General features: G+C 38.4%; 1 protein-coding gene across 1 annotated transcript in view; it reads right to left on the bottom strand.

Moving 5' to 3' along the window:
• Positions 1–24,328, bottom strand: part of COL4A1 (collagen type IV alpha 1 chain) — a 170,237-nt gene that overhangs the window by 44,411 nt on the left and 101,498 nt on the right. The window contains exons 23-28 of the mRNA XM_070933135.1: positions 18,023–18,106; positions 16,084–16,154; positions 13,265–13,456; positions 6,267–6,435; positions 1,177–1,269; positions 974–1,078 (exon numbers count right to left, since the gene is read on the bottom strand). Of these exons, the coding sequence (XP_070789236.1) occupies positions 974–1,078; positions 1,177–1,269; positions 6,267–6,435; positions 13,265–13,456; positions 16,084–16,154; positions 18,023–18,106 (714 nt within the window). The remainder of the gene's footprint in view (positions 1–973; positions 1,079–1,176; positions 1,270–6,266; positions 6,436–13,264; positions 13,457–16,083; positions 16,155–18,022; positions 18,107–24,328) is intronic.

The raw sequence follows: 24,328 nt of genomic DNA, 5'->3' as shown, positions 1-24,328 counted from the left end.
AAATGATTCAACATGTTGTGAAGCGCTTCATTTGAAGGATTGGAATACCCATCCTAGCATTGGCTTAGATATGCTTAATAAGATACTCTCTTGGAACCTTCTAAGCCAGCTTTCCAGACTGTAATACAGGTGATGATTGTTGAGAGATTGAACCAAAGTGGATTACTTATTTTACACAATTTGCCAGAGCAATTCTATTTCAAAGCCAATTAAAACATCAGTTATCTGTTCAGTTTGCCTTTACATTCAGGAGAGGACGAGGACAAGGCAGACCAGGCACCAGGGAAGGGCTCATTGAACAACAAAGCCAATTCTCCCAATCTTTCATGACCTTTGTTTAAAAATATTTTAAAGAAGAAAAGTATAGAGTCAAAACAAAATTTAACCTCATAAGGAACCCTGGTGGCACAGTGATTAAAGTGAAGAATTGCAGGCAAACTCTGCTCACAGCCTGGAGTTCAATCTTGACAGGGCTTGAGATTGATCCTTCCATCCTTCCGAGGTCAGAAAAATGAGGACCCAGGTTGTTGGGGGCAATATGCAAATAATGCTTCAATACTGTAAACCATCCAGAGTGCTGTAAAGCACTATTGGGTGGTACAGTATATAAGCCTAAATGCTATTCCTAATAAAATGGGAGCAGATCAGTCTATAGTATGTTGAACAGAAAGAAAGCACGGGAAATGGATTGAATTTGTTTGGGTTTAGGGAACTTCTTTGGAAATCCTATTTTTTTAATCAAAATAATATTGATATATGGTATTAAAAGTTATGTTTTTAACTTATTGTTAGCTTATCCAACCCCATCACATTTCTTTGATATTCATAATTTAAAATATGTTTGGAATTTTTTTTGCTTTCGCCCCATCTCCAGCATAGAAGGAAGGATTTTTGAAATTTTGGCCATCCTCTATTTATCTCAAAGAGTCTTCTTCAAATAATCATTCACTTTATGGTATAAGTAAGATAATACCTGGGGGCCCTGAAGGGCCAGGAAATCCAATTCCTGGAGGCCCTGCCAGACCTTTTTCACCTGGCAGACCAGGTCTTCCTGGGATCCCTGGGTCTCCCTTGTCACCTATAGAGTTAGGTATAAAATAAGCCATGTGTTGTTCTGATGAAAAGGAATCATGGAACAATTAAGAACACTCTCCACATCATAACACAACAAAATACCTTGGAGGCCTGGATTTCCAGCAGGTCCAGGAAAACCTCTGGTCCCTGGGGGACCAGGTAGAGAAATGACACGTCCAGCTTCACCTTTGGGACCTATATAAAAAGATATATCAAATTAACAAATGCATCATCTACTTTTTCAGAATGTATAATTTAACTCTTAATATTTACTTTCACTTATATAACAGTTGCAACAGGAAAATAAATCCTACACAACTCACTAGGTCTTCTCTCTGGATAGCATGTAAAGACTGACATACAGAGAAACAATCTTGACACACCATTTTTCTTTAGTTTTATTAATACCATTATTTATAGTAAGAAACCCATCTTTAATCTTTAAAAAGATTTAAAAAACTAAAAGTAAAAACTAAAAATACAACTAAAAATGAAGAATAAGAAATAAATCTACAATGTATTTTATACTTATCAACAGTCACTGGTTTTTTATTAGTTTACTACTATAAAATCACAAAATCATTGTCACAGTAAAATATATTGCTGCATCCTTTGATTAATAGAAAACAAGCTTTTCCAAATCATTTCCCAACTTCTTAATTCTTTTTGCCATCTCCCATACATACATGCATACAACTGCAATTCTTGAGAAATGAGCAATGTCCAAAGCTTTGATATATAATTCAACATAACATTAACATGTTTAACATTTACAGATTTTTCTCATAAGTCTACTGATATACAGTACCTTAATATATTATTAATGGGACAGCTAACCATCAATGAAATAGCTTGCCTCCCAGAGGGGGCTCCATCATTGAAGGTTTTCAAGAGAAGATAGGACAACAATTTGTCTGGGATGGTATAAGGACTCCTGTTTTGGACAAGAGGTTGGACTGGAAGGCCTCTAAGGTCCCTTCTAGCCCTATGATTTTATAATTCTACTATCCCATAGAAATATGAAATGATCACATGACCATGTCTCCAATGTTTTACAACTCCAGCTTTAAAAAAATCTGATATCCATCCTTTCGTATACATTCTTTGGGGAGTCCAGTACTCCCTAAATTGAATTACTTTGATGAATCAACCTTAATTTCAAATTTTTAGATAACCTGAAGCCATTGCTGTGGCTTTCTTGGAAATTCTATTTTTTTAGTTCATATCTGACATATCCCAGAAATGTCAACTTTAAAAATATTCTTGAGTTTTTGATAGATATATGTTATAGATTCTATCAAGCAAGAAGCAATTCAGGTGTGTACATATTTATCTGTTAGAACATGCTTAAGCTGAATATATCCCCACTGCTGTGGCTTGGGAAGACCATACTGGATTTAAAGTCAAGAAAAAAACCTTAAAATAATCATTACATACCACACCAGTTGATTTAAAGTGATTATGATTCCAGCTTTCACCCAAGCTTTGCAATACAACGATTTAACACCAATTCTCAAAGCTTTCCAAAGAGTTAGATATTCATGAGTCTCATTGTCAAAATCAATTTATTTCCCAACATGGCCCAAAGATTTTCACCATTTACACTTTCCAACTTAGCCATGAGGGATAATATCCCATTATATTTTTTTCTTGTCAACAAGTGACTGATGAAACACTGGCTCAATGATATTTTTGCACATTAGATAAATTAAAATTAACTTTCACAAATTCCACAATTTAGCTAAGGAAAACTTAGTTGGAATTTTTACACTGACAAAGATATTGGATCATCACAAACATTTTAAAACTATTTCCCTCATTCTTTGAATTCAATGAGAGTCCTGCTATCTGGGTATCATTTGTTTAGTCTTAATTCTGTAACTATACCAAAATATAAATCCTAAATACTTGGATTAATTCTACTGTAGGAATAGAAAGCATGAAAACATTGGATTTTATCTAGATTGGAGGCAGTTCAAATGCTGGGCTTTTTGGGTTTTTTTTTTTTTGGTAGGCAGAAGCTTTAAGGAAAACAGCAAAATCAAGAGCAACATAACAAGGAAGGGAAATGAGTACTAAACACATCTGGGATGTGCCCTAGGCTGCTTCCACTGAAGATGCTTTCTCTCCCCCTCCTGTCTCTTAACCTCATATTTTCTTCTTGCTACTGCTCTGATTCATATTGCCAGCAGCCTATGAATCAATCGTTTGACAAACTAAAACCCTCTTTCTCTTAATCTACAGCTGCAATGGCTCAATCAGGCCATTAAATCCAACCCCCACTTTTTCTAGGTATCCAAATTCAGGCAAACCTGACAGATGACTGTCTAGCCTCCATTTAAATCAGTGGTGGGATTCAGCCGGTTCTGTCTGAATCGTGTAAACTGGTAGCGGCAACTGCGGGAGGCTCTGGCCACCCATCCAGATGTAATATGTGACTACTGTGCATGGGCAGGCCTTACACATCCGCAGTGGTGAGTGTGCACTCACATTTGCGAACCAGTAGGGAAGGTAAGTGAATCCCACCTCTGATTTAAATATATATCCAGTGAAAGAGAGTTCACCACCTCCCTGATCATTGGCATCAACTATCCTTATTACTGTGTATATCTATATTTGTACAAGCTGTATATCTAGCACCATACATGACTCCTGCAGCTAGAAAAGTTCTTTATCTCTGCTATAAAGAAATAGAAATAAAGTGCATTGTTATAATTATTTGTAATGTAATGTAACTTATATATAGCAATGTAACTGAATGACAGAATAACAGAGTTGGAAGTGATCTTGTAGGTCATCTAGTCCAACCCCCCAGCCAAGGAGAGACCCTACACCATTTCTGACAGATGGCAATCCAGTTTCTTCTTGAAAGCTTCCAGTGATGAAGTTCCTGCATTCTATTGGTTGATTGTTCTAACTGTCAGAAAATTTCTCCTTATTTCTAGGTTGAGTTTCTCCTTGATCAGTTTCCATCCATTATTACTGGTCTGGACTTCAGGTGCTTTGGAAAATAGCTTGACCCACTCCTCTCTGTGGCAGCCCCTCAAATATTGGAACACTGGTATCAGGTCTCCCCTGGTCCTTCTCTTCACTACACTAGCCATGTCCAGTTCCTGTATATTCTTCATTTATTTTAGCCTCCAGTCCCCTAGTCATCTTTGTTGCTCTTCACTGCAGTCTTTCTAGAGTCCCAACATCTTTTTATAGTGTGGTGACCAAAAGTGGATGCAATATTCTAGGTGTGGTCTTACTAAGACTTTATAAAGTGGTGTTAGTACCTCACTTGATCTTGATTGTATCCCTCTGTTAGTGCAACTTAGAATTGCATTGGCTTTTCTGGCTGCTGCTGTACACTATTGACTCACATTTAATTGGTTGTCCACTAAGACTCCAAGATCCCTCTCACAGTTACTGCTATTAAGCCTGGTTTCTCCCAATCTATTGCCTAAGTGTAAGACTTTACTTTTCTTGACATTGAATTTTGTTTGTTAGTTAGGGCCCAGTGTTCAAGTCTGTCAAGATCTGTCTTGATCTTGAGCCTATCATGTAGAGTGTTGGTTATTCCTGCCAGCTTAGTATCATCTGCAAATTTGATAATTTTCTATACCCTCATCCCTCCATGTAGATGTAGTACCATTAAGGACTATTCATTGACTACAGTTTGTCAGACAGTTATAAATCCATCTGATGGTGATGCTATCTATCCCACTTTTTCTAGGTTACCAAGAAGTAGATTGTAGTCTACCTTGTCGAATGCCTTGCTGAAGTCTAAGTATACTATGTCCACAGCATTTCGCTGGTCTACTAATTTAGTTAGTATATCAAAGAATGAAATAAGATTGGTTTGTACTTTTACTTGTTTTTACAACAGCTGCAGAAATAATATGTCACTGATGATTACTTTAAGAAATCACTGGTTTTTTAGCAAAACCACACATGTATGCAAATGTTTTATTGCTTTATATAATGGGTAAGGAATACTAAAAAAAGACAAGGTGTTGCATTATCTCTGCTTGTCTAACACATTAACAAACAAGAGCAATTATATAATCTTAAGGGCAAATATTCCACAATTATTTTGCATAATTAGATACAATACTTGCATTTTATAGGCACACAATAGGTCCATATTGTGTGCATATAACTGTAGAAAATGGAAAAGGTGCCCAAATACTTGAAAAGAGAAGTACAATATATAGCTATCAACAGCAGTTTAGTACAATCTATCTATAGATGGCATCTTTTCCATTGTCTATTTCCTCACAGCAAACTGAAAGACAAGGCCCTTTGGAGACAGGGCAGATATAGCTTTCTAAGACCCAGCAAGCCATCATTCTATCTTACTATAGATCAGTGATAGTGAACCTATGGCATGGGTACCAGAGGTGGCACACAGCGCCTTCTCTGTGGGCATACGAGCTGTCACCCCAGCTCAGCTCCGACGTGCATGCGCGTGCACCTCCTGCCAGCCAGCTGGTCTTTGGGTCTCTGTTGCGCATGTTGGGGAGCATGTGGGGGGTGTGCATACATGCAGGGGCACACATATGCGCAGGTGGCACATGTGTGTGGCGCATACGCATTGCATTTTGTGTGTGTGTGTGTGCGCCTTGGGTACTTGGTCCGGAAAAGGTTAGCCATCACTGCTATAGATCAATGTTCTCAACCTCAGCAGCTTTAAGATGTGTGGATTTCAGTTGCCAGAATTCCCCAGCCAGCATGCTGTATGGGAATTTTGAGTTGAAGTCCACGCATCTTAGAGCTGCTGGACACTGCTGTGAAGAACAATGTTTGTGAACCTTGTTTGCATATATATCTTAAAAGGGTACTATTTGGAAACCATATATTTAAATGATATTGTTCAAAGACATGATTTTTTTAAAACAGATTTCCAAGTTAAAAGAGTTAGAATATTTCATTTTAGCCTTTGTTTCCTCCTGTGGTTTCCTTGTTTCTTCCACTAAAATAATCTGTGGATTGTTTTGTCAAAATAACTCTTCAATTTGATGACGGTTTTGAAGAATTTGTCTTTTTGAGTCATAATGGCAATCACCATATTGCATGAATAGTTGCCAATTCTGCTGCTATGTCTGTGATAACACAAAATGTAACATTAATTTTAATCACTGCAAAATGTGGTACGTACTGTGACCCTTTTTAAAAAATGTGTATCCACATTACTTTTATAGCATTACCTGGAAGTCCAGAGGTCCCAGGGATTCCAGAAAGTCCCTTTTCTCCTTTATCACCCTGTGGTCCAGGACTCCCAACTCCTGGAGGACCAGGGAAACCTCTGTCTCCAGGGGACCCTGGTAAACCACTTATTCCTGGGAGTCCACGGTCTCCTTTTAATCCAATGGTTCCCTGGTTTAAGGAAAGAAGAAAATAAGCGGGGTACAGGAAGAATTTCCTGCTCCCCAAGAACTGATATGCAATTCTATACTAGTTGAATAGTTCTTTATCTAAGTCTGGATCAGGATAAAATCCAGTCTATTGTGGCTATTTGGGGATGGGGGAGATTCTTCCTGTGCAACCTCCAGAAACTTGGAGTTAGTACACAGGATAGAATCATCTGTGGGAATCTAATAGAGGCTTTCTCAGTTCTTTGAAACAGATCTTTTCCCAGGGTCTCTGGTCATGCCTAGTAGGGTTAGGTACACAGGAATTGAGGTCAAGAGGCCACATAAACAAAATCAAACACAGGATCCATAACAATAGAAACTGGTTGTTTATAGCCAATTTGTCTCCAGTTCTAAAACCTCTGTCATTGAAAGGATTTGCTCAGTACTTTACCTGCTCTCATAAAAATGCAGGCAAAGCAGTTCAGGAGCCATTATAGTTAATCCCAGAACATGGTATTGGGGCTGATTCAGAGGGGGAAAAAAAGGCTCTTGTCTTGGTAATCCGGGGATTGATGTTTCTTGAGAAGGTATGCACTATGTCAGCATAAATTTTATTTTAGTGAATAATTTACTTGGTGCTACTAGGGGAAAGCAGATGATCAATGAGATGGATTTGTTCCAAATTAGCTTTAATAATTATGCTGAAAAAGCATTGAATTGAAAAATGCCTCCCCCTTATTCCTGCTCACAGTAATAAGAACTGAGATGCTATATGACAGGGAATGATGAGGCAGTTAGGAAGGGAGTTCACAATGGACTTTCCACAAGTACAATATTCAGAACAAATATCAACAGGGTACACCATAGATCCCTGCCTTGGGAAGGGAATTGGACAAAAAGTCCTCCAAATTCCTCCCTAGGATTCTGTATCCATCTGAAGAGATGTCTCATGGAGAACATTGATTACAAAGAGGCAATGAAATGTTGCTTGACTTCATAATAGTCAAGTAACTGTAGCCAATATTGTGGTGAAAAAAGGAAACAAAATTAAGTAATGAGGTTCAACAATTTGAGCAGAATTTCTGAAAGAAATATTCCTCAAATATTACTGTAGTTCAGAGGGGTTGAAATAGTTTGATAGCACCCTCTTAGGCAAATCCACTGGATTCCAAATAAAATTTCAATACTCTAAGAAAGTACAGAATTCATATGCACGATGTACCATCAACAAAATGGGGTAATAAGCATGAATAAACATTACAGAAACTACAGGTAACCCTACATTTGATCTTGAGTAGTATGAATATACCCATTTATGCACTAATGCTTTCCAACCCACCTCCTGTTGCAGTCTTTTTAAAGAAAGACCTGGGACAGTAGGAGAAAACAGAGGAAACACCTCAGACATGACACTAATACAAGTAGTCCTCGACTTATGACCACAATTGAGCCCAAAATTTATGTAGCTAAGGGACACATTTGTTAAGTGATTTTTGTCCCATTTTATGACCTTTCTTGTCACAGTGAATTACTGCAGTTGTTAAGTTAGTAACACAGTTGTAAAGTGAATCTGGCTTTCCCATTGACTTTGCTTGTCAGAAGTTTGAAAAAGATGATCACATGACCCTAGGAACTACAACTGTCATAAATATGAACCAATTGCATCTGAAATTTAATCATGTGAATCATGTAATCTGGCCTGGTTTCAGGCTCTATTATGGTCACTCATCACCCTGTTTGTTCCTGTCTGCTAGAAAGTATCTCCCTTTCTGTATCCATCTTTATCCTCCCCCGGTATGACCGCTATCCTGATCCTGTGGACCGGTTTTTTTTCCCTGAGTCCCTGGACCGGCTTTGCATTCCATCTTTGCTCCTTAGCTGTACGGAGAGTTGCAGCTCAGGTTGTGAACACTGAGGGAGCTGGTTCTTCGCTGCTGTCTCACCACCGGTGGGACGTTCCATCAATCTCCATGGCCATTCTTTCAAGGCCAGACACTGTGAGAGGATGGTTTTGGATATTTATTCCCCGGTTGTTCGAAATTGCGTGAGACTCCTCCCACTGTCGTGAGAGGACAGTGGAGTCCAGTTTATCTACACTGAAGATCTGCTTTTTCTCTCTCCTGGACTTTTAGACTATCGTGTTGGACTCCCGGGCCATATCCCACCATCATCCCGGGGTACTGGATGTACTCACCGGTTGAGCTCCTTGTGCTGCGAGACTCCCCCGTCTCGCAGGTCTGGCCCTCCATACTATTGAAGGTCTATCTTGATGACGGGTTTTGGAACCCCGAGAGGTGGCATGCAGCGAAGAGGAGGTTGAGGGTTTTTTTGTTTGAATTATCAAACAAAATTTTAAGGGGTTCTAGGAGGGAGGAGGGTCACTTTGTAAAGAATGGACCTGGGGGGGGGTCCTTGCAGATCAGCATGTTAGCCTGTCAGACAGTCGTGGCGGGGGGGGGCAGGGAGGCGGGGCCGGACGGGGTACAGTGGGGTGAGGGTCATTCTGTCATCGTGGTGGTTGGGAGGGGCAGAGATAGTGGGAACAGAGGGCGCTATGACATCAGAGGGACGCGCCCCCACTACATGCAGGCGGTGACGCGCTCCGGCTCTCTTTGTACTTCCTGCTCCCCCGGGGGGTTGGGAGTGCAGAATCCAGGACTCCGGCTGGTGTATGTTAATGCTAGGTCTGTTGTGAACAAGGCCCCCCTCATACGAGATCTTATCGACGAGGGGGGTGCGGACCTGGCTTGCATCACGGAGACCTGGTTGGGACCAGAGGGAAGAGTTCCTCTCTCGGATTTATGCCTGCCGGGTTTCCGTGTGCTGCACCAGCTGCGACTCCACAGAAGGGGGGGTGGGGGTTGTCATTAGGGAAAGTCTTAGCCCTAGGGAGGTCACTGTCCCTCAGATAGGCAGATGTGAATCCCTATTGTTGAAATGAACCCTGGAGCGCAGTCGGGCTTGTTGATTATGTACCTGTCTCCCAGTTGCGTATCTTCAGCCCTGCCCGCACTGCTCAAAGTCATTGCTGAACTGACGGTTGAGCTCCCCAACCTGATGGTTGTGGGAGATTTTAATCTCCCGTCAGCCGGCGAGACATCTAAGCTGGTTTGGGAGTTCATGGCCTCCATGACGGCCATGGACCTGACTCAAATTGTACAGGGCCCAACTCACAAATGTGGACACACTCTCGACCTGATTTTTATCTCTGGGCAGTGGATAAATGCTCGGGGTAGGGGGGATCTTACTATCCTACCCCTGTCATGGACCGACCATTCCCTCCTTAAACTAGACTTTCTATCTGCTAACACCCACTGCTGGGAGGCGGAACCAACTCGTTCCCGCCTGATGGACCCTGAGAAGTTCTGGATGGAGCTTGAGACATTTCCCACATACCTATCCCGCGATTCGCCAGAGGCCCTGGTGGAGGCCTGGGAACGGGCTGCAGCCGGGGCATTGGATTGAATCGCCCCTTTGCAGCCTCTCCTCTGACAGGGATCCCGTGTAGCTCCATGGTTTTCTGTGGAGCTCAGGGAGATGAAGCATTGGAAGAGACACCTAGAGGGCTGTTGGAGATCTTCCCGTTCCAAATCTGATCGAACACAGTTAAGAACCTATATTAGGTCTTATCTTGTGGCGATGGAGGTGGCGAAATGTGATTATTTCGCTGCTCTCATTGCATCTGCAGAAAACCGCCCAGCGGCCTTGTTTCGAGTGACCCTCTCTCTTCTCAATCAGGGAGGACCCCTTCCAGGGCAGTGCTGAGGACTTTGTTCAATTTCTGCAAGATAAAATCGCTCAGATCCGGGTGGGTCTAGACTCCGACTCGGCAGGACCAGGCAAGGAGACGAGAGCAAGTCTTGAAGGTAACATCTGGGTTGACTTTGACCTGTGTCCACAGATGAAGTGGACAGGATTGTGGGTAGATTGGGAGCCTCCACATGTTTGTTGGACCCGTGTCCCTCCTGGCTTGTTGCAGCAACCAGAGAGGTGACCAGAGACTGGTTGCAGGTGATTGTCAATGCTTCATTGAGGGATGGGGTCTTCCCGGCCATCCTTAAGAAGGCCATGGTTCGACCCCTTCTCAAGAAGCCTGCCTTGGATCCAGCCATTTTGAACAACTTTCGTCCCATCTCCAACCTTCGCTTTATAGCGAAGGTTGTTGAGTCTGTGGTGGCATACCAACTTCCTCAATTCCTGGAGGAAACGGATTATCTAGACCCATACCAATTGGGTTTCAGGCGTGGACACAGCACGGAAACGGCATTGGTCGCCCTGGTGAATGATCTCTGGCGAGCCCAGGATGAGGGTTATTCCTCCATCCTGGTTCTACTTGACCTCTCAGCGGCTTTTGATACCATCGACCATGGTATCCTACTGCGACGACTCGGGGGTTAGGGGTGGGGGGCACTGTTTTATGGTGGTTCTCCTCCTACCTCTCAGGCTGCACACAGTTTGTCTGGGCGGGGGGACAGAGATCCTCTCCGAGGCCCCTCACTTGTGGGGTGCCTCAGAGGTCAGTTCTCTCCCCCTTGCTCTTTAACATCTATATGAAGCCGCTGGGTGAGATCATCCACAGTTTTGGGGTGAGGTATCATCAGTAGGCTGATGATACCCAGCTCTACATCTCCACCCCGACCACCCCAGGGATGCCCTTTCCGTGATGTCGAAGTGCCTGGACGCAGTGCAGGTCTGGATGGGTGGGAACAGGCTCAAACTCAACCCCTCCAAGACGGAGTGGCTGTGGATGCCGGCATCTCATGGCCTAGTACCCCCATCACTTCGGATGGGGGGAGTTGCTAACTCCTTCTGAAAGGGCTCGTAATCTTGGCGTCCTCCTGGACTCACGGCTGTCCTTGATGGACCACCTGACGGCCGTGACAAGGGGGGCTTTTGCACAGGGTCACCTGGTGCGTCAGTTGCGCCCTTTCCTAGACAGGGATGCCCTCCGTACAGTCACCCATGCTCTCGTTATCTCTCGCCTGGATTACTGCAATGCCCTCTACATGGGGCTGCCCTTGGGGTGCACCTGGAGGCTCCAGCTGGTCCAGAATGCGGCCACGTGGGTTGTTACGGGAGCTTCCCGTTACTCCCATGTTACACCTCTCCTGCGCGAGCTACACTGGTTACCAGTGGTCCTCTGGATCCGCTTCAAGGTGCTGGTACTTACCTATAAAGCCCTTCATGGCATGGGCCTGGGGTACTTGCAGGAGCACCTTCTGCCAGCCTCCCACTGTCCAGTGTGCTCATATGGGGCTGCCCTCCTCCGGGTGCCATCGGCCAAGCAATGTCAGCTGATGGCGCCCAGGATGAGGTTGTTCTCTGTGGGCGCACTGACCCACTGGGCTCCGGACGGCCCCTGACCTCCACTCCTTCCGCAGGGACCTGAAGACATGGCTCTTCCAACAAATTGTCTGATCTGCTGGGAGTTTTTAGTTTTCTTAGAGTTTTAATTGGATTATTTTAATTAACTTAAATTAACTTATTAACTTAACTTAATAGTTAACAAGTTAACTATTAACTTGTTCTGTGGTTTTTATCTTTGTGAGCCGCCCCGAGTCCTTCAGGAGAAGGGCGGCATATAAGTATGATTAAATAAATAAATAAATAAATAAATAAATAAATAAATAAATAAATAATCATGGGGATGCTGTAACGGTTGTAAGTGTGAAAACCATCATAAGTCACTTTTTCGGTGCCATTGTAACTTCGAAAAGTCATTAAAGGAACTGTTTTAAGTCGAGGACTACCTGTAAACCCTTTTTGCAACAATTATTGCAAATCCATTTAGACTGGATCTGGTATTTTTGTCTACCTATCAAGTTCTTTCTGGGATAGGCAGATATTGTTATTTAATAATATTAAAGGTATAATTGCAGGATGATGATTATCACCAATTCTTTTATTCATCAAACATGAAACTCAGTTAACTGAACATTTAAAAATGTATTACAAATACCAGTGACTGGCACTAACGGTTGATATGGGTTGCTGCCAGCATTCTAGCTATCAACAAAGTGTCTTCTTAAGATGTATGATGTTCCGAGTTGTTGTTGTTATTATTTTGCCCTAGTTTTTAAATATAACTCAAAGAGGTGAACGTATCTAAGATTCCTATCTCCTGTGAACAGCAACTCTCTGAGAAGTGTTTGGCTCAAAGTCATCCAGCCAGCTTTTATGCCTAAGGGTCAGCTGAAGCTCACAGAATCTGCTTTCTAAACCAGCACCTTTACCATTACACCAAAGACTAATTGATTCAAAATATTTTGATTGATTAAAGGGAATGTCTCCTCATTAATCAAGCAGCAGTTTGTTTTCAGTCTGTTACTGAAACCCAGCTGTGTCAATATCTGTCAATGGAACAAATTCTTTCTCTCTGTTCAGCCCTCATTGCCCCACCCAAAATTGATATGGCTCAAGAGAAAATGAGGGATTGAGAAAAGCTTCTTTTACAAACAGAGGTTACGTTGCTTTGGGATGTTGCTGAATAGATAACTTTTAGTAAAAGTTATTATAATAACATATGCAGCAAATGCCATACTAGAAGAGGCATTCCTCTTTCTACATGTAGTGGAAAATCTTCATCTTCTAAAACTGCAGCCCATCTGTGCATCAGTTAACCACAACCTATGCTTTTTATATCAGACTATGCATTTACTAGAGTTCATTAATTTATCTACCATATTACCAAAGGATTTTTTATTTAACCAACTAGGCATTCTATATAATTCATAACATTATGCAAACATTCAGAGTTTTTTAAAAAAAATAAAATGAGTTAATTTAAACACACACATTTTTATGTTCTATAATTTGTATAAAATAATGGACATAAACAGACAGATACATACAGATGCTCCTTTAGGTCCTGGGATGCCAGGGACACCATCCTTTCCTGGCCTTCCGTCTTTGCCAGGAATACCTGAATGTCCAGGTAATCCTGGTTCTCCTTTTTCACCTTTTACAATGGAGTCATAGAAAATCTCTCCAGGTTCTCCTTTTGGTCCTGGGTTTCCTATCAAACCAGTAACACCAGGAGGTCCCTGAAATTATAGTTAGTTACAGCAGAATTAATTGTCTTCTGTAAGCTGTTTATTGAAGTACTTGCAAAAGTGGCTCATTTTCAAAATCTTTGCACCTGTAAATTAGCAGTGATCACTGAATTATCCCTTGATGAGAACAGATAGTTCAAATTTGGTTAAAATGGAGGGTTTGGAGTGAAGTTCATGGTGGACGTCTATGAAGAAGCAGAGATGGTGCTGTGGTGGTGACTAGCAACAAGATGGAGAAATCTGGACAATGGAGCCTCTCCAGACAAGGAGAGACTGTGAGATCACCCACCTGCACTCCAGAAATATGTTCCTCATGAGAAGACTGCAGGACTTGCAGTCAACTCTTCAGTAGAATAACTGGGGATCATGGAAGAGTCAGCTTTCACCTGCAATGCCACCTTTCTAAGGACATTAGAAGACTGAACCTGGCTGAAGGTTTGCTCAGAGCCTGACTTTCTTAAACACCTTAGAATGTAACTTATTTATAGTTAAAAAAAGAACTCCAGACCAGTGGGATAAAGAAAAAAACCCATTTGGTGAGTCAACTTTCCTTCTGGATCAAAAAAAAAGAAAGAAAGAAAGAAAGAAATGAAAAGAGGATATAATAGCAAAAAGCTTAATATGATTTTGATTTAAGAAAGTTTTCACTTAAGGAGGAAAGTTCTCTCTCTTAATTTGAAAAGTGCTTTTGTTTGAAATAACCATAATGGATGAATGTCTGGTGAAGATGGCAGGATTTGCTGAGATGGCAAAATTGATTTCTTTGATTAGGTAAAGGACAACCACTAGTTTTATTAATGACTGGAAGCCCCTTATGGACTGAAAAAAGGAAAAATTAAACTTGTGGGTTATGGGTTTGACGATTAGAAAGGGTGGATTACGGAAAGAGGGAAGTCATGATGTAACCTTAGAGAAAGGGAGTAAAATATAAATACATTTATAACTGTTGTGAGGAATATAGGAAGTTGCTACTTTACAGTATAATCTTTCCTTTCCTTTCCTTTCCTTTCCTTTCCTTTCCTTTCCTTTCCTTTCCTTTCCTTTCCTTTCCTTTCCTTTCCTTTCCTTTCCTTTCCTTTCCTTTCCTTTCCTTTCCTTTCCTCCCCCACCCACACAGACAGGCAAGACACCAGAATATAAAATGACAGCAAACAGCACTCCTTACTAGCACTGATGATGTTACCTAGTTAGTGTAATGAAACTTTTGCAAGAAAACAAGCAAGCTCAGCGAGCACCAAGGACCCCTGCTTCAACAGTGCCTCCTCCTCCATCTATCACCTTCACACAGAAAGCTCTCCCTCCAAAGAAAAGAAACTGAAGCATAGGTGCATTTTTAAACAATTCAATACAATGCTAGTGAAGAATTTCTACCCTCACAGGCATATTTGCTCATTTATTAACAGGAGGAAATTAATATTTCTTGATCCTAAAATTGGGCAGACTGTGATTTAGAAATCTAGTAAACTAACTAAGTAGTTTGCTTTTTGGGAGCAATTGCATGGTTTAAAGCCATACACAGAAGCCCCAATCAAGAAAATAAAGGACATAGTAAATATCTAATAATAAGTCTAATCTAATAATAAGTGGACAACTTGTGGCTGCTTTGACTCCTGGCATAAATACTAAACAACCTGCCACCCCTTGGGTCATCCTTTCAGATTTTTTTCCTTGCCTAATTCCTCAATGCTTGCAACAATGTACAGTTTCTAATATATTGCCTTCACTGGAACAGCTGAGATACATTCACAGATGTATCTATCTGGAAAATACTCCATGTTGAACTATATAGCACAGTCAAAACATCAGCACAGGAAATGTTTTGTATTATGTCATAAATTGCTTTATTATTAGAAATCTAGTAAACTAACTAGGCAGTTTGCTTTTTGGAAGCAATTGCATGGTTTAAAGCCATACACAGAAGCCCCAATCAAGAAAATAAAGGACATAGTAAATATCTAATAATAAGTCTAATCTAATAATATGTGGACAACTTGTGGCTGCTTTGACTCCTCCTTTGACTACTCAGAGGGCTGAAAAAGTTATTTTTGACTGGTCCTCGCACTTTTGACCAGTCCTCGAACTTACCACTGTCCTCACATTTTACGTTTTACGCCCTATCTTGTCACCGTGGTGAAGAGAAGTAGTGGTGAAATGACTGACATGGTTGTTAAGAATGCCGCAATGGGCATAAATGTGAGGATGGTCATAAGTGCGAGGACCAGTCAGAAATGACTTTTTTCAGCCCTCTGAGTAGTCCCTATGCACATAGCCACGCCTACCAGTCACATGACCAGCTAGCCATGCCCACCCAGTCACATGCCCACCAAGCCACACACCTCAACTAAGCCACGCCCACAGAACCGGTTGTTAAAAAAATTGAATCCCACCACTGATTGAAACATTATTACTCCTATCCGTAAGTGCTGTGAGATAGGAAACACAAACTTTTTCCTATTCATCAAAACAAAATGCCATGCCCTTAAATACAAAAAGTAAGAGATTCTTTGGCCTTGTATTTGAAATTCATTTCCTGAGATGATGAATACTAAAGCACTGATGACATGCATTATTACAAAAATATTTCTCTGAAAAGTTTCCCAAAACACCCATATACTTACTGCCACTCCCGGAATGCCTTCAATTCCAGGAAGGCCTCTATCACCTTTAGCACCTGGTGGTCCTGGAATGCCTTTTTAAAAGAATAGAATATTTGTGTGTATATACAATAAATATACACAAATGCTTGGGAGAGCATTTTCTAGCTATCATTTCAAATTGTACATGCAAACTACAGTATTTGCAGAAGGCATAAAAGTGCACTGTTAGTTTAAAAAGAAAAAGGGAAAAAAGAAGTTAGATGGGCTTTTGACATTCTTGGAGAGTCACATTTGTCTAGCTGCAACCTTGATCATTGCTTTGAATGAGAAGGTGACTTTGGATGGTCAAAGGTAGCAAATCTCTTCCCCAAATCCTCAAATGTTGTTCTCGATTACTATGAAGATTTGGTGGTAATGAAAGGACTGACTCAATGACTTGAAGACTAGTGCCAAATAACTGTTAACAGATGTTACTGGAATGAATTGGGAACCTCTTGCTAAGTTTTTAAGCAATTTTCTACTTACATTGTATTCTATAGTGCTAAATCATCACATGGAATGGAGAAAGATCTGTTCAATGAAAGCTAGGTATAACTTTTTAAAAAACCAACAGACACATTTGAAATTTTGTGAGTCTATTGTGGACATGGGTCATAAAACATTTGCCACATAGATGCTTGCCTAGTCTTAAAACAGCTGCTGGGATGGCTAGACATAAAAAAAACTCCCAGTCATTTATTGTATTAGAAGTCAACTGTTGAAGATTACTTTCATGCAATGTTTAGGCCACTCATTATGAATTAAAATATTAGCCAGTTCAATCTGTGAGTATTATTCCCCTGTGTTTAATCTATTTTTCAGGAAGTTTTTGGAATAATTGGCAATGCCTATAATTTAAAATCAGTGTCAGAAACCTACTTATTGGTTGCCAGCAGGATCAATAGACTTGGTGGGCAGCCTAATGGGTGGAATTCCCTCCAAAGTGATATATACAGCTGGCCACATTTGTAGCTGCTTTTAAGCATTTTTTCATGGCATTTACTTTTGATAAGCATTCTGAGAATATTTTCCTGTATTTACATTTTTTCTATTTAATACGATGTAATACTTTTATATTATTTTGTTGTAAGTTGCCAAGAGATTATGATTTTGAAAATCAAATAAGATGATCATTTGAATAAAGGAATAAATACGTTTATTAAAGAAAAGGAAATGTTGGAGTACTGTACTCCATATAATTTTTAGAAAGCAGGACTTGTTTTAGTGCTTTACTTGAACTACCTATAATGGAATGATAATAAAATACGGTTTTTTTTTCAACAATAAAAAGAAGGAATTTTATGTAATTTTTAACCACCACTTCTCAATTACAGAGAATGCTCATCCTTTACAAAATGCTTAAACAAAACTAAATTATCATGCAATTGTGTGGAAATTGTGGATGATATTTGACATTTGTGAGACTTATTTTCCAAAAAGCCATTTATAAAGTTTTCACATTTTGTGTAGACATAGAAAAGATGCAGGATAAGAAAATATAGGCTTGTTACTCTTGTTTTCTGTTCAGGAGGAAATAAAGATTGCATTTTCAGAAAAAGGCAGAGTTAAGTTCGCTTCTACTGCTCCAGGGATCAAACAACAGACCCTTTCATTAAAATGAATTAAAATAAATGCCAAGATTATTTAACTCATTCTAGAATGTTAAGAATGACATTTGAAGAGCACAGAATAGAAGGGAGGAACATTCCAAATTATTTTACTTTCTCCTCTACAGTATATGATCATCTAGTAATACAAACTAACATTTGAAACTTGTATTTTGTTACACATATAATTTTGAAACTATCTCTCCATTTCTATATGAATCAACATGATGAATGGAACAATAGAAAAACAGAATACATTCTAGGAGAAAGTTTTATCTGCAGTCTAATTAAGGGATTCCCTCTTTTTACTTTACCTGGTTCTCCCTGAAGCCCTTGGGGCCCTGTTGGTCCAGGAAAACCTACTCCATCACACTCCAAGCAGCTTTCCCCTTTTTCACCTATGGCAAAAGGTAAAGATGTTTGAACATTCTTTACATTTAGCATGAAAATCACACACCTCCGGAATGGAAATATGTGTGACATAATATTTGACACATATTATTTAATCAAACTTTGAATGTGACACATTGAAAAAAATCTGCATGCAAACCCTAAAGGATTGCCTGTGGGTCCTGAAAGCCTTGGGTGCTTGATCAAACAATAATCGTATTGACTACAGTCAAATAAAAATTGTCTTTCTATGGGAATTAAATGAAATCTATTTTAGATTTTTTCCCCCCTGAGCCGATTCACCCACATTTTGGAAGATTGCATCTTGCTTTATTGCACAAATACAACTTCTCTTTCTGTTTTTTTGCATGTACTGTTATAATAGTCCTCTTTGTCCCATCGTGCAGCAGGCTGGAAACCTCGGTTCAGTTCTGCAACTGCCTCTCTTGTTTTTGCTCCATTTTTTCTGAGTAATGTTGGAAGTTACATTAATTGTGAAAAGTCATACATGTATTATATATTGTATATGGCACACTTTTATTGTGTGTGTCTATGACGGGAGAAATATTAGTGTCAAGAGAAACTAGGAGAAAGTCAAGTGACATCTTTAGAAGAGTTCTTCATTGCATATTACACCTTCCAGTTTTTCAAAGGAGAATTTTGGAAATAGACTTGGAAATAAGAGGGTATTGAGATAATAAAGGGGAGTGAACAAAATCAAAATGAGCTGTAATCACAATTCTGTTCATAAGAATTTAAGGATCTGTGGATGGGAAGGATGCATATATATTTATGCTTTGAATGTATCAAGGAATATTAAAAGTAATGGTCTCTTATTTCAAGGTAAATAATAAAAATACAGGTAGTACTTGACTTATGACCACAATTGAGCCCAACATTTCTGTCATTGAGACATTTGTTAAGTGAGTTTTGCTCCATTTTATGACTTCTCTTGCCATAGTTGTTAAGTGAATCACTGCAATTGATAAGTTAGTAACTGATTGTTAAGTGAATCTGGCTTCCCAGATTTTGCTTGTCAGAAGTTCGCAAAAGGTGATCACATGACCCAAGACACTGCAACCATCTGAAGTATCTGAATTTTTATCACAGGAGCATGAGGATGCACTTTTTTCAGTACCGTCGTAACTTCAAATGGTCACTAAATGAACTATTGTAAGTCAAGGACTACCTGTATATCCTGCACTCATGATTGCCTTTAAGCCTGTGATTTCTTTCTTTGCAGCAACCAGTGTTGTTTTTAAAGCTTCCCTAAGAACATCACCTGTTCTACTTGTTGGCGTGAAGCATATAAATCTATCTGTGTTTGCATGGCTTTTATGCAACATTTTGTTACATTCCTCATGTTACATGTGAAATAGTAGAGTATATCTAAAGTGTGGTTTAGGTTCACATGCATATTTGCAATTCTTTTACCTGACCCTCATATAGATAGTCCTTGACCTACAGAAATTCACGTAGAGAGAGAGCGGAAGCGTTGTGGCGAGACTGGCTGGGAAAATACCAGGCTTTAATGAGCCTGGCAAAACTCAGCCAGATGAACTGCTGTCGGGGGTGTGTGTGTGTGTGTCTCTGGACCGGAACTGTCCTGTAGGGATGGCGAAGAAGGAGGGGCATCTCGGATGGCTAAAGAGGAATAGGTAAATTCCTCGGAAAGCCAGAGAAAACTCTTCGATCCAACGGCGGGGGGTGGCGGCCATTGCGACTGCCATGAAGTCGGGGCATCCGGAATAAGATTTGTGCAGGAGTGAAGATTTGGACGGAGTATTGGCACCGGGTGAGCGATTGGCCAACTCACAGGTAATAAAGAAAAAAAATTGGAAATTTTTAAAGCTATCCCGGCATGGAAACAGCAGCTAAATAGCATCTGGGGAAGTTAATTGACAGAGAAGAGAGAAAGCAGAAGTAAAAAACATTAAATCCCAAAACAGAGTTTGATGTTTGAACTTTAAATGTGGATACTGAATTTGGAGAGACTAAATTTATTATAAGAAAAAGAAACCCCCCCAAAAATACTCTTGGAATGGGATTAGATATAAACTGCAAGGAAAATTTTGAACTTTAAAGGAAGATTAAAGAATAAAGAAAAACCCACAATAGAAGCCCTGTTAAAGATTCTAAATTGAACTTGAACTTGAACTGGAACGTAAAATTGGAAATTGGAAAGTATAAAAAATTTAGAAGAGAAAGAAAGTAAGTTAATTGGATTTAATATACAAAACTGGATATTTTGTTAAATTGTGGATTTTGAACTTGTGGATTTTAGAGAGCCATCTACTGGCAGAAAAAAAAAGTACTACATTGAACACTTTAAATATGGGAAATTTACTGCGTCCTTGAGGAACGAGCCGTGAGAGTTTGTAAGGAGCATATGTTTGTCTTCTCAGTAACTTGACATTGATAATACAAGACGTGGAAAATAACAAACTTTAAATTGGAGTTAAAAAGCAACTAGAACGTCAAAATGTGGCAAGAACTAATTGAGATGATTCAAATGGTATGTTTATCATTTGATGTGGATAGAAAAAAGTCAAGAATTTTTCTGGAGCCTAGTCAATGGGATGAACAAGCTACTAATGAGAAGCAAGAAAATAACACTGAAGACAAAGACATGATGAAAAATTAAATGATTACATTGGGAATAGCAATGAAAAAAAGAGAGTGATTAACAGTTTCAATGATTACACTGAGACTAACAGTGCTAAAAATAGAGAGGTCAGAAAGAAGCAGAGAGGAAAAAAGGGGAATAGATCAGTTGAGAATAGAGGGCAATCTAAGCGAGAAATGGTTTTTTTTAATGATTACATTGGGATTAACAATGTTAAAAATAGAAAATTCAGAGGGGAAAAATTGAATGATTACATTGGGATTAACAATGGGAAACAAGGAAGGTAAGAGGAGAAAAGGGGAATAGAACAGAAGAGAACAAAAGAGAGAATAACTATAAAAAGAAGAAAAAGAAAAGAAAATGAGTGGTATATTAGATGGATCAGGAGAAAATGGTTAAAAGGAGTAATTAATGGATAGGAGGAAGGGTAATATGAAATATATGTAAAGTAATAATTGTATTAACAATGGTATTAGGATTAATATTGGTGATTATATTATTCGAATAAGAGGAGATTTGATAAATGAAATTGAAATGAATAAAATTAAATATATTGGGATTCTTAAAATTGAATTTAAATGACAATATATCTGATTTGATATAAAATGATTTATTTAGATGGGGAAATTATTTGGATTGTAAAAATTGAATTATATAAAATGAATTATAAAAACAAAGGTGAAGGATTGTATTTTTTTTGAATTTTTTTTTATTTTTAAACAAAACATAAAACATCCATCCATCATCCATTACAATTGCAAAGAGTGTGTCGGTCGGTTATAAATCTTTTATGCTTCATCTCTATATTCAGAATTTACTAATTATCTAATTTCTTATATTGTCAAACAAATAAACATCCTCTTTTATCATTTATTTAACTATGGCTTTACTGCTTCAAAAGTTTTTTCAAAAATTGTATTTATAACATTCATGTTTCATATTTCATTTCCATGCTTTCTTATCTAGCCATTGATAAAATAAATCCCATATCTTATAATATTGTTTATCTTCTTGTTCTCTAATTTAAAATGTCAATTTACTCATTTCAGCACATTCCATGATTTTCTTAATAACTTCATCTTGAGTTGGTATTTTCTCATTTTTCCAGTTTTTAGCAAACACAATTCTGGCCACTATTAAAACATTCACAATCAAATATCTCAATTCTCTATTGTATATTTATGGCACAATCCCTAATAAAAAAATCTCTGTCTTAAAGTCTATGTGTCTTTTTATCATTTTTTCTAACCATGTGTGGATTATAGTCCAGTATCTTTTAGCTTCTACACATGTCCACCACATGTGGAAATATGTCTGATGACATTTCCAGCACTTTTCAGATTTGTTCTTGAACATTCTGGCTATTCTTGTCAGGGGTAGATGCCACCTATAAAACATCTTATACAAATTTTCCTTATATGCTTTTGACATTGTCATTTTATAATTTTGCAGCCACAATTTTTGCCATTTCTCTAAATCAATTCCATAACCAAAATTTTCCCCCATGCAATCATTGTTTCTTTACAACTTTACCTCTAATAAATAACCATACAATTTTTTAATTACATGGTCATCAGAACCTATTAAAATTTTATCTAGGTTAGTCAAATTATTATAAAGACCCTCTGTCTTACAATCTTTATCGTATCTAGAATGTATTTGCATATAAGAAAACCAATTCATCTTTAAACCTTGTTCCTCCAATTCTTGCTTCGATTTGAGTTCACCCTTTTTATTCAATATTTGACAATTTGTTCCCTTCTAAATATTATTATGAAAATGCTTCAATCGTCAATAACCAGACTGGAATTTTTAAATAGTGTTGTTTTTTAATCTTCTCCCAGTTTAGTAACAAAGCCTCACGTATATAATGTCTTCTAAAGTACCCCTGTGTTTTTGTTCCCTTGTACCATAAAAAAGCGTGCCATCCCAACAACAAGTCATGTCCTTCTAAGAAACATAATCTAATGTTTGTTAACATTATCCATTCTTTAATCCACATCAAACTTGTCGCTTGATAATAAAGTTCCCAATTAGGCAAACCAAAACCTCCTCTTATTCTAGCATCTTACAACAATTTCAATTTTATCCTCACCTTTTTACCCTGCCAAATATATTTTAACATTATTTTATTCAAATCTTCAAAATAGTCTTTTCCCAATCTAATTGGAATTGTCTGGAACAAATATAGAATTCTAGGTAGTATATTCATTTTAATTGCCGATATTCTCCCAATCAATGATAATTGTAAATTTTCCCATTTTGCCAAATCTGTTCCAATCTGTTGTTTGAGTTTATTATAATTGTTCTCTTTAAGTGTGTTACATTGCTGTCAAATATATCCCCAAGTATTTAACCTTAAGTGTGCTACATCTTGCTGTCAAATATATCCCCAAGTATTTAACCTCTTTGATATTTCCGCCAATTCTTCTTTTTGTTTTATTAACATATTTTTTGTCAAGATCTTCGTTTTGTCTTTATTAATTTTCAAACCTGCTACTTTCCCGAATTCTCCTATTTTATCTATCAATGTAATTATTGACTCTAAAGGATCTTCAAGAATAAAAACCAGGTCATCTGTAAATGCTTGCAATTTATATTCTTCCTTTTGAATTTTCATTCCTTTTATATCTTTTTCTTCGCTAATATTTCTATTTAGCACTTCTAATGTTAATACAAAAAAAAGAGGAGATAGTGGGCAACCTTGTCTTGTTCCTTTTTTTATCTCGATAAACTCTGTCAATTCTCCATTTATCATTACTTTTGCTGTTTGTTTATAGTATATGGCTTCTATTGCTTGAATAAATTTTCTGCAAAAGCCCATTTGCTCCAATTGAAGTAACATAAATCGCCAGTTGACATTATCAAAAGCTATCTGAGCATCTAGAAATATCAAAGCCATTTGCTTTTCAGGATGTGCCTCATAATATTCCAAAGTGTCCAGAATTATCCTCATATTGTCTCTAATCTGTCTTTTTGGCAGAAACCCGTTTTGATCAGAATGTATACAATTATTTAAATATCTTTTAAGTCTTTCTGCCAATATTGCAGCCAAAATTTTATAATCAGAATTTAGCAGTGAAACAGGCCTATAATTTTTGATTTGTTGTGGATCTATGTCTTTTTTTTTTCCAAATCATTTTTTTATTTTAAAACAAAAAAGAAAAATAATATACAAACATCATTCATTCAATCAAGTACAGACAGTACATCGGTTGGTTTGCATCCCTAGTGCCCTCTCCTCTCTTCACAATATCACTACATATCCACAACTTATTTTTATATAAAATATATCAGTTGTATCATCATTTAAAATATTTCAGCATTTACTTATATATCACCATTTTTTATTATCTAGCCAATGATAAAATAAATCCCATATCAAATAATATTGTTTTTCTTCCTGCTTTCTTATTTCTAGTGTCAGTTTACTCATTTCGGCACAGTCCAACATTTTCCTAATAATTTCTTCATCCGTAAGTAACATTTCTGCTTTCCAATTTTTAGCAAATACAATTCTAGCTGCTGTTAGAAGATTCACAATTAAATACTGTAGTTCTTTGTTATATATTTCTGATGAAATCCCTAATAAAAATATCTCTGG

Source organism: Pituophis catenifer, unplaced genomic scaffold, assembly GCF_029215685.1.
Source record: "Pituophis catenifer annectens isolate HBS135680 unplaced genomic scaffold, rPitCat1.0.hap2 SCAF_1, whole genome shotgun sequence".
Taxonomy (NCBI): domain Eukaryota; kingdom Metazoa; phylum Chordata; class Lepidosauria; order Squamata; family Colubridae; genus Pituophis; species Pituophis catenifer.
This window is presented reverse-complemented; position numbering and strand designations above follow the sequence as displayed.